The 17495-nt window shown below is 37.9% G+C and overlaps 2 protein-coding genes across 2 annotated transcripts in view; both read right to left on the bottom strand.

Annotated features, from left to right (window-relative positions):
- The window catches only part of LOC122669863 (R3H and coiled-coil domain-containing protein 1), a 35535-nt gene extending 31670 nt beyond the window's left edge, over window positions 1–3865 (bottom strand). Inside the window, exons 1-3 of the mRNA XM_043866741.1 lie at window positions 3539–3865; window positions 3328–3443; window positions 38–301 (exon numbers count right to left, since the gene is read on the bottom strand). Of these exons, the coding sequence (XP_043722676.1) occupies window positions 38–301; window positions 3328–3443; window positions 3539–3804 (646 nt within the window). The 5' untranslated portion in view covers window positions 3805–3865. The remainder of the gene's footprint in view (window positions 1–37; window positions 302–3327; window positions 3444–3538) is intronic.
- Window positions 3866–13392: 9527 nt separating this feature from the next.
- On the bottom strand, window positions 13393–17023 carry LOC122668080 (BEL1-like homeodomain protein 1). Its single transcript, XM_043864632.1, has 5 exons — window positions 15989–17023; window positions 15069–15442; window positions 14909–14969; window positions 13868–14785; window positions 13393–13786 (listed from the first exon to the last, which is right to left on the bottom strand). The coding sequence occupies exons 1-4, from the start codon at window positions 16937–16939 to the stop codon at window positions 13868–13870; spliced, it is 2304 nt and encodes a 767-aa protein (XP_043720567.1). The 5' UTR covers window positions 16940–17023; the 3' UTR covers window positions 13393–13786.
- Between the last annotated feature and the right edge of the window lie 472 nt (window positions 17024–17495).

Raw genomic sequence — 17495 nt, 5'->3', positions numbered from 1 at the left:
ACGATTAGACCAAACTGTTGAAGTGCATGTGACTTACAATTTCTTATTTCTGTATTTTCTTCTGAACTATGGCTAGGAGCTTCATCCTCTGACTCATTATCCCTTGCAATATCAAGTTTTTTATCACTATACAAGACATTTTTCCTGTACAAGAATTCCCCCCTTCCCCGCCGCTTAGGAGTCTGAACTTTGGTATCTTCATGTGAAACTTTTACTGCACCCTCTTCAACTTTTATTGCACCCCCTTCATTTTGTGGAGAGAATAATTCACCAGGTTCACGATCAGCAATAGCTTCCCAATCTGAACAAGATTTAAGATTCAAAGTTAACTTATAACATTATAAGAGTCACCAAAAGTACAAGGAAATTTTATTAGACATTCTACAACGAAGCAATGGAAGAACTCTTTCTAGTTGAAATGCAGAACTATTTTAACATTATAAGTCACTAAAAGTACATGGAAATTTTATTAGACATTCTACAGTGAAGCAATGAAAAAACTCTTTCTAGTAGAAAAGCAGAACTATTCTAGTCATATTTAAGAACTTATTTGATCAGTAATAGGAACACAAGATGAACATCAATACAGGATAAATTATGAGAAAGAGACACTGTACTAACTTCACTACTACAAAGTACAGAAATTACAATAAGGTAAGTGGTTTACAATTCCCCAAAAAGCATAATTAGTGTTACATTTCACCAATGCCAATATGGGCATCAAATCTCTCCCTAACACTGCACAATTTGTACAATTAACTTCACTGAATGTCCAATTAGATAAGATAACACTGCATAGGTATAGGCGGCAAGGCGACCAAGGCGTTGGAGAGGGTCCAAAATCAAGGCGATACCAGCAAGGCAGACCAAGACACCCAAGGTGCCCGCCTATGCGTCCAAGGCGACCAAGGAGCCTGGACGCCATGATGACTATGTAACACTGACATAAGCAAGTATCCTATGCAGAATTGACTTCAAAGATTTGTCTGGTCCATTTTCTCATACCCAAATTATACTGAAACATCCTCTTGAAAATAGATCCTCTCACAGAAAAAGAGGTCTGAGGTGGAAATCCTAATGGTTCTTGATGTCAAATCCAATCCACAACAAAAAGTAAGTAACATCAAATACCTCTAGTGGTCTTGGATGCAAGATCGATGATTAACAACTTTCTCCTCACATCCGTACAGGAAGCACCAAGTTCATTGAATCATCAATTGCATGAACCCTATTAAATCCCAGTGTGGAAAAGAAAAGAAGAAAGGGGAGAAGAAACAAGAAGCTGCCAAAAGAACATTACGAAACAGGGAATTGTTAACATAGGGTGGGACTGGGGAAACTAACAAGAAAACTGTATTGCCAACCCCAACAATTTGATAACTATGAAATTTTAACTCTTGAAGAGTTTCATCTATTGAAAATTGGCTGAAATTTTTGCAACAATTTGATGTGTGGCCATAGAGATATCATAAATCAACCTATCAGAGACCAGGATTTGGTAAAAAAAGTCAAACTTGAGATAAGACTAAATACTTTATAGGAGTGGTCACCCAAGCCCTTAGACAATTTGCCAAAGATTGGTCAAGTTTTAAGAAATTAAGAATGGTTTTATATACTAATCAGATTTTGGTAGCTAGTTTCCTACTTTCTATGTAAATTTTTGTAGGGCACACAAGGACCATTTAAGGGTGTGATTTTACTTTAACTTGGTCGATAATTAAGGTAAAACAACGAATAGAGTTAGGGCATAATTACCTACATGTCTGACTAGCTATAAATAGCACAGCCTGCTTAATATAATTAGAGGCTTTTGAGATGTTGAGGAATGAGAGAGAGAAGCTTCTCAGGCCAGAATAGCCAGCCAATCTTCTCCAGTAACTGTCTGGTATCAATATTCCCTCTAGAATGTATAGTGTCAATATCTGTGTCGTTCCTTTTATCCCACTTGAAAAAAAATTATGATTTTATGTTCATCAAAATATGGCACTCCAAAGTCCAAAGCATGAGTATGCAACTAAACAGCAGTAAAACTACAACATCAAGACTCTAGAAACAACAGGAAATAAGAAAATATGCACTAATATAAACAAAGATATTAGGATATAAAGAGTCCCTTTGCAAAAGAAGTTGTTTTCTTGAAGGCCAAAATAGTTTGAATATTTTCTATCTTTGAGAAAACCCATGATTGACTCAAATGGCTAATTTGTTGCCTATATAAAGTCTTGAGTCATTTGAACTATAATACTTTTGAACTTACACGAAACTATCATCTTGAAAAAGGGCTTGACTGCTTGTGAGAATTATTGAGCTTGAATTGGTGCAGTTTCCGACTTGTACGAAGTCATATTGCTATGCTTAGCTTGTAGATGTGTTCTACAGCTAATGAGGTTCTTGCGGATGCGTTCTACAGCTGAAGGAAGAAATCTTTGATCTGTAAAAATCCTTGGCCAGTGTGGCTCGGGTAAGAAATCATTGGCCTATCTGATACGGGTGCTCAATCCGAAGGACTGTGATTGAGAGGTGTAAGGTTTGATTTCTGCCATTTGGAAAGAGATCCTTGATAGTGGAAATCCTTGGTCTGTGTAGCTCAAGTAGTGAACGAGGATTGATGAATCTGAACCACTCTAAAATCGCTTGTGTCTCCCATTGTCTCTATCTCTTACTCTTGCATTTTGTTATTACACTTTTATTTTAATTTTTTGTTACATATTGCAAGAAAGCATTGTCACATAATTCACCCCTCCTCTTGGGTGTTGCCATTTGATCCTACATGCTGTTTGGACATGTCTTTTGGAGACACTCCATGGAGGTGTCTCTTATATATATTTATTTATTTATTTATTTATTTATTTATTTACCTTGGAGGCTGATTCGTAAGAGCCCAAATTGCACCGTAAAGGGCGTCTATAGTCTTAAGGAGAGTGACTAGTGGCACAACTCAGCCCCACTGATTCCTTAAGTTTCACTATATGTTTTCAGGTTTGTGATGCTATATATAGCGCTTGTGGTTGCCGTTATCAACCTCGATTTGTCTATGTTATAAGATAAGTACTCATTTCCTTATTTTATTTTGGAATATTTCCAACAGGAAACATTCAAATAAGTCTCAAATGATTGATGCATGGATAATAACATTGATCACACAAAGTTTCAAGACAAATCAAAGCAAAGGACTAAACAATTATTAGAAGTAAAAAGCACAAACTGGATTCCAAAGAACAAAATGCTCTTCTTTTCTTTGGAATGAAACGAAAACAAATAAAATATTCTCATAATGAAAATAAAGAACACTTAAATCAAAACCAGATAAAGACCAGAGAAAAGCACCATCATCCGAAGAAACAGAAGCATTGGCGGCCGCATAAGCATCAGAAGGCGATGCTGCATCAGAAGGCGAAACTCTATTCCCCTCTTGATCTTTCTTCCTTACAGTATCTGAATCCCTGGAGCATGAAATAAAATGAGGAGGAAACACGAACACTAGGAACTAATTAAACTGATTAGAACACGGAGGAAGAAGATCAGGAGCGCAGCTAACCCTGGAGGACGAATATGTTGACGAACTGCTTGTTTTATGAGAAATGCATGGGTTTGAAGTTCGTCGGCTTTTAGAGAAAAACCTCGAGATGAGTAGAGATTAGCCAAGTCACCGAGAGCTGAGGCCAACTCCAGATCCGAAGGCGATGAAGAAGGTCCACTTTCGAGCTTCGAAATCACAGATTCGAGCAGAGAAATCGCTCCTTCAACATCCCCACCATCAACAAGATCTTCCACTGCTACGCTCCAATTACTTTCTCCTTCCATATCTTCTTGTTTCCTCTTCTTTCTTTTCTTTCCTTCCCAACTCCAAACTCGCACTTGTCCCCCCAGCAACTGCAAAGTCGTCCTCACGTCTTCGAGTCGACAAGCCTGTGGGTTGGGCCGATTGGGGCCGAACCAGACATGCCTTGGCCGGGCTTAAATTGTTCCTTTATATTCAGCTCTTAAGCGAACATTGCCAAACCGCCAGCCCAAGGCCCAGGTGTGCACTGTCAACATCATTCACCAACCACTAACAAAAAGTTGCTAAACATCTGCATTTATAATTAAGATGGTATAAAACAACTTTCCAATTCTTCTTACTAGTGGAAATAAAATTTGATGTGTCCCTACAAAATTTCTTCTTATTTAACGGTTCCAATATCTCAAATCAAAACTAATTAATAAACGGTTCTAAGTTTCGATTTTATTGTCGATTTTACATACCAATTTTGGTCTCAATTGGGAATGAACCTTTTTTGGTGGGCTCAAGGTTCAAAATCCAGGTATCGGACTTGGGATCGGTCATGGCCGAAACCTTTCCGGATCAGGATCGGATCGATGCAAATTGATCAAGATCGGTCAAAAAATTCCCCACAATCATTTTTTGATGGATCGGGTCATGTATCGGTCATACTTGGTGGGTGTTATGATCTTGGGATCGGATCGATCAAAATCGGTTGGTATCAATCAGTATCGGTCGATATCGGTCAAGATAATATTAAAAAAAAACTTAACAACTTTGAAAAAATAAAAAAATATTCAATTGGATCAGTCAAGGATTGGATCGGCCGATGAGTTGGGCGATCCAAACAACGATCCAGTCAAACCTTGTTGTATCGGTCAAATATCGGGATCGGCCTTGACCGATACCGATATCGATCCGATCCGGCCAATATCGGCCAATCCGATCCGATACCTCAAACCATGGTTGGGCTTGAACCACAACATTTAGACTCCCAAAAAATGAAAACAATTCGAACCCAAGTCCATTTTATGTATAAGGTCTCAATCTTAGCTAGGCCCAAATCAGGTCCAACATTTGGTACCCATTGGGCTAGCCTGACCCTTGTATAAACCCTAGATGTTGTAGGAAGGGGTTATGAGACAGGATATATTCATCTCCAATAGATTTGACATATCAAAAAAAAAAAAATGGGAGAACGTTTCCTGTGCAGGGGGGAGGGGGGGTTAGACAGCGTCTAGACACATGGGGCTAGGCAAAATGATCATCCTGCCCCCCCTAATGGCAGACCCATGTGTCTGGGCGCAACATCAACCCAAAAAAAATAATTCTAGACGTGAAGCTTTTTGTGCAGATGTTCCTTGATTTCTTCCAAGGAGTTTGGTCCTTCCAGGGATTTGAAAGAGAAAATGATGGAAAGTGTCATGTGATTCTATTTTCTTGTGGCATAAATGATGATCGATGGCGTCACTTTTGGAACTACCAACCTAATTCTTGTGGAAGAATTTTTTTTCCCTTTTTTTAAGGGTGGAAGAATGGGAAGAGAGAGAGAACATGAAAGTGGGAATCCACCCTAGTGAATGACATTCTATTGGCTTTGTCGATGCTTTGAAAGGAATTTTTGAAACTAAATACACTTAAACAACTTAGCCCTAGATCTTAGGCTAGAATCATTCTTGATCTCTAGTCTTAGATCATTTGGCTCACATCAAAATCTGTCCCTAGGATCATGCTTAAACGGGTTTGGGTTTGGGTTTGGGTTTGGAGTTAGCCTATGTCTTGAGACTCGTAATCTCCCTACACTCTCCCTTCTTTGGGACTTTGATTTTAAATTGGTTTAGTTTAGTATCGGGCTATCGGCCCACCAGTAGGCCAAAAATCGGCGAGCTACCATTAGCCCAGTATCGCGTTTGATCCAGTTTGAAAATAAACCCAATTGGGCCCATTTTCAAGAATTGCTTTCGAACCCACTTGTTTACAACTTTTTTAGTAACCTCTTTTGAGTTTCATTTGACAACACTCCATGGGAGTGATTCTGGTTTTTTTTTTTTTTTTTTTTTTGATTTAAGGGAGCACTTTGGGAGTGGAATTATGTTTGGCAGGCATTTGGTAGTTCCCAATTGATTTTGTGTTCTAACGGAACAAATCGATCCAAAAAAGTATCTTGTATTGTTGTCTCTATTACTTGTCTTGCACTAACATTGTGTGAAAGTTATTCAATCAAAACAAGAATTTGTTGTCACCCAATTCACCCCGGCCCCTCTTGGGTGTGCCATACGACCCTATAGTTAGTTAATTAGTTGTGTAGTGTAGTGTAGCATGGTAAATTAGTTAGTGCAATTGGTTAATTAGTTAGGTATTTAATTAGCTTGATAGTTGACTATTAGTTAAATAGTTAGATAAGCATGCCTAAAGTTAATTAGATTAGCATTTTGATCATTTCTTGTTTAATTAAATGATCATGATTTAGGGCAGTTGTTTAATGTAATTAAAGTAAACATGTAGGGATAGCATGTAGTCCGCTTTCATTCAATGGTATACATTAGTAGGTATAACATAGAGATACATGTGGGTTAAGACATACACTTAGGGATAATGCTCGAACTTCTGCGTCTAGTAGAAAGATTGGCTTTCACCGGGTGGAACGGGTGCCTAACACCTTCTTGTATCCATAACCTAACCCTTACTCAATCTCTGAGTAGACTACGGGTATTGAGTTAACTGCTCTTCCTTATCGGTGATGAGCCTTTTACGGGTTCTAGACCCTTACCCTAGGTGGTGACTCCTCTTTCCCGTTCTCAATTGAGGAGGACAAATTGTATGAGCATCGTTTTGTTTTGAGTCAAGACTAGCTCGCAGATATTTTAACTAAAGGCTTGTCCACCCCTCGGTTTCAGTTTTTTCAACCCAAGTTGAGTGTTGCTTCCTCCCCCACTTAGCTTGCAGGGGTGATGGAGGTTACATATGGCATATGATACGAGCATGAGAGAACTCAACCCTATAAACCAGCTTAGGTGACGCCGCACGATTGCACCTAAGAGACGTGGTGCTAGCTCTGATACCATCGATACGAGTTTAAGAGAACTCAACTCTATAAACCAGCTTACAAAGTGAGGAAACCCAAGAACTTATCAACCCACAATAAGTTTTTCATACAACCGATGTGGGATAAATGTGATCGTAACATTAGGTTTACAAAAATCCATTTGTTTATTTCTTTCCATGTTTCTTCAATAATCTTTCCCTGTAATGTCTTTCTATTATTCTAATTCATTTGTACAACTATAAGCTGTCATAGGCGATTCAAATTAATATTTAGGGGACGCACTTCACTGTTAATCAAACCTTTTATTTCATAACCTTCACACCCAAAACTTCCACAATTGATTTGCTGATTGTATCTCCATGATGATTTACTCATTTTTATGATACTAGTTTTCTTGGTTTTCTAATTTGAACTATTTAGGTTTATGTTGCTTTCAATATGGTTTTCATGGTTCCGCACCTGTTTTTTTGTTACAGGAGTTCCATAAAGTTTTGTCCATACACACCCTCTCACCTTTGGAAAGAAACAAAAAAAAAGGTGGGGAGAGGGGAGAGGGCCAGAGAAAACAGTTTAAAAAACTAATAAAAGTCTTTTTTTTTTTTCTTTTGTTGGGCAAATATCCATATAACTTTTAAACATCAACCAACTGAAATCCAAGGGTTAATTTTTCCACTTTTTTGTGAAACTTTTACTGAAGGCCCCATGCTTTTTCATGACAAGATTTTAACATTTTATGGGACACCACTGTCAATCCCTTAATTAGATTGGCTTTTCAAGTCAAGATTTAACATTTAATGTGACACTTTCAACCCAATACCAATATTAAGATTGGCTTTTTCATCAAAGAATCTTAAGAATTTGTTTACATTCCTTTCCAAGAGATTGTTCACAGCAGTCTTATTCTAATGGAAAAAAAAAAAAAAAAAAAAAAAAAAAAAACTTTATTTTATAAAGAAGGTTAATTTGTTGTGACTTCTTCACTTATTGATTATTGTAGAGTCAGAATATATCACCCTTATTTATGATTGGTGGAGCCTAGCTACTATATATATATATATATATTTTTTTTTTTATAAGAAAGCTACTATATTGAGCTTTACTTACTTACCACCCGCACATGCAATGCATACCAGATATCCATCCATTTGGTATTTTTCCCTTTAAGGCCTTCTTGTACCCAACAGTACTACTTATTGGAGAGAGAGAGAGAGAGAGAGAGAGAGGGGATGAGGGAGGGAGGAAGGAACCAATATTGTCTAGTTGGCAATAATATCTTGCATGTTACATACTGTGAATGTCATACTGTCTATGTAGATGGAGTTAGCTAGTGGGTCTCTACTATCGAGTTGCTCGGTAGAAACGTGCTGTCGGGACACAGTGAGGCGATAAATGACCGTCTTACCCCTGCTGCCTACATGATCATGCATCATTTATATATATATATATATAAAAGATTGTCATTAAAGAACTGTACGTACGGAATCCACTGACCATATAGGAGTCATTCATAATTCATGCTTTAATATCTTGTAGGATATATATATATAGTATAGCAGTGGCAATAATTAAGATGGAGAAGAGATAACAATATTTGTGCAAATAAAGCAATATTCATAAAGTATTGACTGGATATATATAATGTAGTAAAAACCAAAGAACTACTTGGCTTACTTGCTTCTTTTGCCATTTACTTTGAAGATTGACAAATCCCAATTGCAGCTTCTCTTTTTTTCTTTTCTTTTCTTTTCTTTGGGTATAGTATAGGTTGACAGAATCTGAAGGTGACAAAGACTGTAAGTAAATAATAAATTTACAATCCAACATTCCTCCAAAACCCTTCTCTTGTGGTATAGTTTGACAGAGACTGTTAGTAAATGATAAGTTTACAACCCCCCCCTCCCTCTCTCTCTCTCTCTCTCACAGTTACACGCCCCCATGTCATTTTCATAATTACAAACGTGAAGGCAATAATAAAGTAATTTACAGATAGAGACAGATAATAACACTTGGACCGATTAAAGAAAGCGTGAAATAGAGGATCAATGTGAGGATCTACATAAAAAGAAGCATTTTGTTGTAGAAGAAAGAAACATAATGTATGACATGGATGATGGATGGATGGATGTTGTTATGTATTTAATGGTGTTTGATCTAGTGTATGTGTTATTGGTGAAGTCTGATCTCATTCCAGAAAGTGTTGTGGTGATTCTTTAGCGGGTCATTTAGCCTTTGAAATGCACTAGAATGGTCTAAAAGTGCATACATCAGCATCATATGCTTTTCTCCTATAGAGCTCGTTGAGGTCTTTGATTTGATATGTACGTATTTCGATCATATGTTAGTTCAGATCCGAACCAGACCCGATGAGTTTTTAGGGGCAGTTCTATACTTTCTGGGTTAGGATTTCTTATATATTGTTGTTATTTCCTTGAGGGAAAATTAGCTCCTCCAATTCCCTGTCTAGCCCAGTTCCCCAGTTCCTCTAATAGGGGGTGGTGGACCCCACCCAGGCAGAGTGTTAAGACAGGGGTAGGGTGGTCATTCCAACCTCCCCCCTTGTTAGAGGAACTGGGCCGGGCAAGGAATTGGAGGAGATAAAGATCCCTCATTGAGAGATGAGAGATTGAGGGTTTGTATTTTCGCTTCACAAAAATAGTGAAATCATTTTATCGCTCGACTGTGGATGTAGCCTTCCTACTTGGCGGTGAACCATGTAAATCTTGTCTTATGTGTTTGTTCTTCTCTTTCTCTTCGTTTTTCTTCTACAAAATCGTAATTTTGGATGTCGTTTTTCTAACAGTACGTATGAGCGCTAGATTGGACCAGTCTAGTATTTGATAGGTTACAAAGCTTGATTTAATGCGTTCTATCAGCTCTAAAGCTTTTAGCATATTGATCAAGTTACTACGTCACAAATTTGACTCATTAAAAGGGCTACTTAGAAGAGAACTATCTGAACTAGAGTGAAAATCGTTAAAAAAAGGTTACTTGCTGCCGGACAGAAGCCCTGAGACAAAGAATGATGGTTACAGAAGAAGCGTACGTGGTAGTCAATTTTCATGAGAGGGAAGTATATCATTTCCTATATACATCAAATGGATCCGAAGATCGAAAACCATATATTTTCTTATTCCTACTCAATCTAATTCTTGTCTTTACCCCAAAAAAAAAAAAAAAAAAAAATCTAATTCTTGGACCACCACAAGATCATTCATGGTCGTCGTCATTGTAGTCACCGTCACCGCCGTTGTGTTGTTACGGGTTGCCGTCGTTGTCAATGAGGATAAATTAATGAAAACTTTAAGAACCTTCCCGGCCATGTTATATATAGATAGATTGTCATCATCAAAATTGGGTACCGTACGTACGTTTTAAGCTTATCATCATCATCAACAACTTATCCTTCTCTTCTCTTCAAGGGCCAAATAATTAGTTCAATGTGGGCGGGGCTAATGAAGTCTCTCATGAAGTCTAAGGGTCATGAATGTGTTTGGATCTTCTATTATATATAGTACACACCAAATATTAAAATCGACAATATCTTCTTTTCACATTTTATTTGTAATATAAGAAGATTTGGTACCCTTGCAAGACAAGCAAGGCATAATATTTAATTTAAATTGATTAAGTAAGCTAGGGGCATCTCTACTTAATTAAATCTGCTATTCTTTGTACAATTTATGTATATATATATTCAAAAATCATTTATTCATTTATTTATAGAAGAAGAAAGCTTATCCTCCTCATCTTTTGTCTTGTGCTTAAAGACTTTCTTAATTGAGTCTATATCTTCATTAAATATGGATTAGAAAATCATTTTCCTTTCTAACTAACTATCCACCCTAAAGGCATGGACATTGCATGCATCCATCCCTATAGTTTTTAATTTGAATTGATTTGGCCAGCTGAATTGGTCAACTAGGAAATTGACAACTGCCCACCTCTCAATAAATATTGTGTGTGTGTGTGTGTGTGTGTGTGTAAGAGAGAGAGAAAGAGAGAGTCTAGCTAGCTATCACAAACTAATCAATGTTCTAGAAATATGCTTAGTTGTTAAAACAAACAAAACCTTAATGTGAAAGGACTAGAAGCACTAGAAATATTACATCCTATAAAGGTTAGGGGTAAATTTCCTTTGTTAACAGATAATTTTTTTGCAAAAAAGAAATCTTAATTTTTGATCAAATTTAATTATATACATTGGATTTTTATGTAAACAAGCTCAATATATCCTATAGACCAATCAATGAATGTTTCATGAAAATGCATATTTGTGTGCATATGGACTCTAGGTTCTTTATCATCCATAATATACATTCATTATCAAAATATATCATGTTGTGGGCTTCTTTGAGGATGTTATGCCTTGTTGCAAATGAAAGAGGGGTGGAGTGGATGCTCCAGTACTGAATGGAGCTGGAGAAGAGATGGAGGCCTTCCAAAAGTTCTATATGGATCTTCTAGCACAATCGAAGGATCATTCGGTTTCCTCCTCTAAAATGAAGACATTAGTTTGCGAGATGCTTTTAGAGTAGGAGTCGTGTCATTCCTCTTCCAAACGGAGAATTGTAAGGACAAGTGAAGATGCGGGCTGTAATGCCTAAAGTAAAGATTCCCTGCCTATAAACTCTTCTCAGAGAACTTGTTAGCATTAAAAGCCAGAAGCATCTTGCAAGGTTTGCACCATGCAATGGCACAAGGACTCAAGGAGAAGAGGTATGGGCGATAGCTTGGATCTTAGATGATTGTAGGGAAAGGCCAGATGGATTGGCCTTTGGATCAGTTTGATACTCTTTTGTGTATTTGGAATATCTATATATAATCAATATCAACACACAAATGCTCTCATACATCTAATTGTATTTTGAGAAATCAAATCATGTGACAATGACACTACATAAACTTTCAAATATTTTAAAAACTATTTTTAACCTCTGACTTAAATAATTTACTAGGAATAAGATAAAGAACGATCAAAAGAAGGTTACATCACCTCACCACTATTTTGGTGACAACAAGCTACAGCCAGTAATTAATTATTCTTTAATATATTTCTATCTATTAGTTATAACAATGAATTTACTTCCTTATCTCTATGACAATAAGAAAAAGGTTACATCACTTCACCATTTCGGTGACAACAACTTGCACCCGGAATTTAATTATTTATTTAATATATTTCTATGTATTAGTTATAAGAATGAATTTATTTACTTGTCTCTATATATTCTTTGTCCAATAAATTTGTTTGATTATCACCTTCAGCCTTGCGCATGTAGCTGGCAGTTATAGTTCTACAAGTGTTACTTATCAAAACAATTCATTCGATAGGAGTTAGTTATAGAATTATTAGGTTAAAAAATGTCTTAATACATGCATTCTTACGGACACATTGGCTACCTTATAATCAATATCCACATACAAAATACTCCCATTACATCTAATTATATTTTGAGAAACCAAATCATCTTTTAATTAGTAATTATTTAATAATATAATTTTTTTAAAGAAGAAAGTTTTTTGATCCGTTGATCATGTAACTGACACCGTGGTTTGAAGTGCTAGACCATGGAAATGGAATAGAACCCATCCAGTGGCCATCCCCCTATTTGGGCGATACTCCTTTTGGTTCTCTCTTCCAATTGTAATCTTAAAACTGCATGGTTGGCAGACCATTGAATCCCTTCACAATTTCTATATTATTAGGTATACTTATCTGTAAATATTCTTTGTCGAATAAATTTGTTTCATTTTTCTCTTCAACTTTGCGTATATACATGGTAGTTTAAGTTCTAGAAGCGGTGCGACATATAAAAAATAAATCATTAGGTAGTTAATTAAATAACCATTTAGTATGTGTCTCAGAAGTTTCATGTGTTTTGATGTCATCCTTTACAAAAAAACTATTTGATCAAATTATGGGTTGATATTTGATTAAAATAATTGGACAAGTATTTAATGAAAAATGAGAAAATTAATTTATATGGTATGGCAAAACATGAAAAAAGGCCAACATGGAATAATTCTCTACCCCTATGGGTTTGCAAATACCCCTATAAGTTATAGTATTTTCCAAAATACCCCTTTTAATCGGAGCGGTATTCCATTTCGGCGCCTGCAATTACGGGCAGCATTTGCATGAAAACTTTGTCCCATTTTATATCTACTTTCCACACCACACAATCAATCTTTTCCTCATTTTCTTTTCAGTTGTCATACTTCAACCTCTATATATAGCAATTAATTATAAATGATTCTCTATCATTATCAGTAAAATGCAATTGTTTTTGGAACTTATTTCTGAAAACAGCCTCTCTGCGAAACAAGGGTAAGGTCGCGTACATTATGAGCCTTGTCCAGTGGATACTACACCCTTCAACTTATTTTAGGGTAAATATATCAACCCATTGTGATTCTACAAAGTGATTCAGAAGTGAAAAATTATAACTTGTAAAAAAAAATTCTTATCCAGCATCACCAACTAAATTCCATGCTAGAGAAAGAAATTTCTTACCAGTATGGTCCTCCTCCATTCTTTCAATTAAACATGTGAATATGTGATGGATTATTACAATTATAAACATGAATCAACATATATAAAGTCTACAAACATATATTTGTATACCCAATAACTGATTTGCATATTAATTTAAGACATCTACATATCTCCAAAAGGTATAAATTTGATATACAATCCCCAACCATAAGATCTGAGCTCCTACACTATCAAGAAACACAAATGGATCTCCTGAAGTATAAATCTAGCTGTACTACTAAAAGTAACTTTCCTTCTTTCTTTACACTAACTAGGCTTAAAATTAATCCTCTCTTCCTCAGAAAAGAAGGCAAGAGGAGGAGAGGGAGAGTACTGTGTCACATTTATCTCCTCGGTCTCCTTCTCTGTCTTCCCCTGATCCAATGATTTGGATTGGAAACCCTACAAGCTTACCCAAATCCTCAAAGAACACATCTACTGAGATGTGTAATTGAAGTGATCAGAGAGATTGAAGAATTAAGGTGGAGGAAATGATATATGGTTCATGGTGCCCATCGATCCTTCAGGCCACGAAATCCGGTAACAACTGTGCTGCAAACCTCTTTCTGTTCTGAAGGTTGATGCTCTCATAAGTGGCAGTGGAATGAGAAGTTGGAGTAGTAGTGTTTATCCCACAGAAATCATTATTAGGTTCTCCAGTATTCCCCGCCATCTCGAGTCTCCTTCCCAGTTGAATATTGTTCTGGTTTGGTAGGTAGGTCTGTTGATGATGAGTTCCTGAGAGAGAGAGGTTTTCACAATGGGGAAGACCAAGAGTAAGTGAAACTCCATTGCCAGAGAACCTAGGTGGTGGGAATTGCTCAGGATCAAACCTCCCAAGCTCCCCAATTGAATATCCACCAAATCCTCCTCCTCCTCCATGACTTGTTCCTCCCATTAATAATGAGTAACCATCTCTGCTCTGTCTTTCATCACCGAATTTCGCACTGAAATCTCTGTTGTTATTCTCCCCTGCAGGCTTCACGTCCATGTCCATGGATGCAAAGCTACTCTGTGAATTCTGCAAGTTGTTTGTCCTGGACTTCTTGGGACTTCCTTGCATGAGCCCTGCTGCTCCCACATCCGAAGATGGTGACCCGATAAGGGAGAATCCACATTGGGCTTGGATGTTTCCACCCATTGTCGATGTTGAAGGACTCGAAATTGCAGCAGATAATGGAGAATTATTTGGGTTGGCATGAGTTGGATTGCCTTCAATATTTAACTTGAGATTTTTGTTGCGGTCTGCTCTAACTGGAGTACTGTTCTCTTGCTGAGCAGTTAATTTAGACACAGATGACTCTTCATTGAGTTCACTTTTACTTGTTTTCTCCTCTGATGACCCTCCATTCTGTTCATGTTCTTTGATTTCCTCCAGATACATTTCTTCAACCATTGGCTTCCATAGACGAACTCGAGCATTTATGAACCAGTTGGAGACCTGCATCCATTATTATCCCATAATTAAAACTCTTTTTAAGTCAGATCTATGCTAATTTTGAAAACATAACAAAAACTTGAGAAAGCAGAACTGAGGAAGAAATTAGCAAATTGTTGACCCAACCTGGCTCCTAGTAAGCCCTGTTTGCTTTGCAAGCATGTGTTTGTCTGAATCCTTGGGATATCTGCAATATTAGCAACACAGGTGCAGAAGTTCAATAATAAAAATTACTTTGTGGTTAAAAAGCAGAGACGTCAGAAGGGGATTATATAGAGATACTCACGGGTGAAGGAAGTGCTCGAATAGCCAGGCACGAAGAACAGAAACAGATCTTTCCGGCAATCCTCTCTGAGGTCTCCAAGCATTGTGTTGCATCATTCCTAGCTGTTGAAGTGCCCGTTGTTGTCGAAGTTGATGATCAACGAACCTTAGTCTAGAACCTTCAGTTTTCCCTCCTAAGCACTCTTCTTCACCTAAGCTCTTGCTTGTAGCTCTGATTTGAGCTGAAATTGCATCTTTCAGACACCTGAATTGCTTTGAGATCGTCTGCAGAGCAAGGGCTGTATATGTTTTCGCAGAACCGAACCCTGCTGCTTGTTCAAATGAAGAAACTACTATCTGCATTTGGTGATGATATTGCCTGTATCTTTGTTCCACCTTCAAAATCACAAAGAACCCATTGGGAGATATTAATGAATTATCAATCAAGGAAGAATATATATAAAAGAGTAATCAGACTTTGATTCTTGATTCCTTCGGAAGAATAAGGAATCCAAAGCATACTCTATGTTTAAGATTGAAACAAATTCAACCAATAAAAAGAAAAAGTAAGAAACAAATTGAAACCAGACAAATCCTCATCTGAAATTCCTGAGTCCTCCACAAATATATATTAAAAGGCATTTGAAAAAGAGAGAGAATTTTTTCCATGAATGAAATATTTTTGCAGATTTTAACTCACTAAAATCAAATCTTTTTTCTTGAATTTATTTCTTCGAACAAAAATAATAATAATAAACTGTAACCCAACTTAAATTGATGGATACCCAACTTCTCAAAATTGATCCTTTTATGTGATTCTGAATTGATGGGGTTCGCTTTCAAACACCAAACCTTACTGGAATTGCTGAAATGAAGTCCCCCTCTATGTACAGAATTTTTGAAGAATTTATTGAAACCTCACTAAATGCGCCATTAACATACCTCATCAAGCATACTAACAAGCTTAGCCTTCTTCATCTGAAGCTCCTGTCTCTCTGCAGTTGTGAGCTCTGCTCCACGCTTTGTGCTTGTTTCACCTCCAGCACCGCTTGAACCTTCTCCGGTGGCAGTAGTAGACTCTCTGTTTATTTTATCCTGCTCTTTAACCCCCTTTGAAAATTCATTCTTTATTCCATTCCCGACATTAACGACTTCATCGAGCAGCTGTTGGGCGGCCTTCAAGTACTTGGAACCCAACAGAACACTCTGCATACCAGAAATCCCATTGGGCACCACCGACGCAGACGGAGATGAGCCGCCGCCGCCTGACATCCTCATGTCGTTGCCGTTTGTCGGAGATATCGCTGAGGCTTGGCCTGTGACCGGAATATCAGACTCCGGACGGTAAGACCCATAAACTGACTGCTGCGGCGAGAGGCTCAGAGACAGCCCTTGTTGAGACGGCGGCATGATCGACCGACGAAGACCCAATTGCGAGGAAACGTCGGTGACACCGCTACTGACCGAATTGTTTGCAACTGACGTCGGAATATGGTGCTGTTGGGTGGTTTGCTGGCCTCCGGTGGCTCCCGCCGTCGGGTCCATGGACGTCCATAGATTGTAGTGAACGCGAGGGACAAAGCCATGAATGAGCGACATCTCGTGGTGGGCATGCACCGATTGGCGGCCGGGGTCTTGCGACGCTGCGGAAGTGGCGGCTGCCGCGGCAACGGAGGCGGACTGAAGTGGGATTCCGACCAAGTGCTGGCTCTGCTGGGGTTGTGGTGGATGAGAGAGGTTTGCAGAGTTCAAGGTATTTCCGGCGGAATTGAGGAAAACCATGTTGGTTGGGGGTTGTGCGTCAGGGTATCCGACATAGCCAGGGTTCATCAGATAAAGCGTCTGTAACCCGTCAGCTTGGATTTCCGAAGTTCCATGAAAGTACGTCGCCATCGATTTGAAAATAGATCTTCTTATATTTGCTGAAAAGGGACTACGTTAGGCTTAGACCACCACCAATCTACAATCTTTCTCACTCTTCACAGTCACTACCACTGCTGTCTTTCTCTTTCTTTCTTTCTTCCTCTTCCCCTTCTCCTGCCTCTCTTATATCTAATCAAAGTATCAATCCATATCTGCAATTCAGCCCATTTCGTAGCTTGGGTTGTTGGTTCGCAATCAAAATTCAATCTTCAGATTTCTATGCTGCTAACTCCAATTCCTCTGATCGTCTTTGTCTTGGAGAGCACCTGAAAGTAACCAAAATGGAAGGAAAACGATGATGACCAGATAGAAAGCAAGAATTTTGGTTTGAAACCCATATACCATAACTATGAACTCCAATCAAAACCCATATTTCATAATTCAGTTTAAATTCAAGGTTCAAAAGATCCTTGCTTTTCTTCTTTTCTCTTTCCTCTTTTCTTCAGCAGAGTACAAAGTCTAAAGAAGAAGAAGAAGGAGCAGATGTAATCATATAGATGTAGAGAGGGAAGACAACTTTGCAGCA

Source organism: Telopea speciosissima, chromosome 7, assembly GCF_018873765.1.
Source record: "Telopea speciosissima isolate NSW1024214 ecotype Mountain lineage chromosome 7, Tspe_v1, whole genome shotgun sequence".
Lineage (NCBI taxonomy): Eukaryota > Viridiplantae > Streptophyta > Magnoliopsida > Proteales > Proteaceae > Telopea > Telopea speciosissima.
The sequence above is the reverse complement of the archived record's forward strand: the minus strand, read 5'-3'. Positions and strand labels throughout refer to the sequence as shown.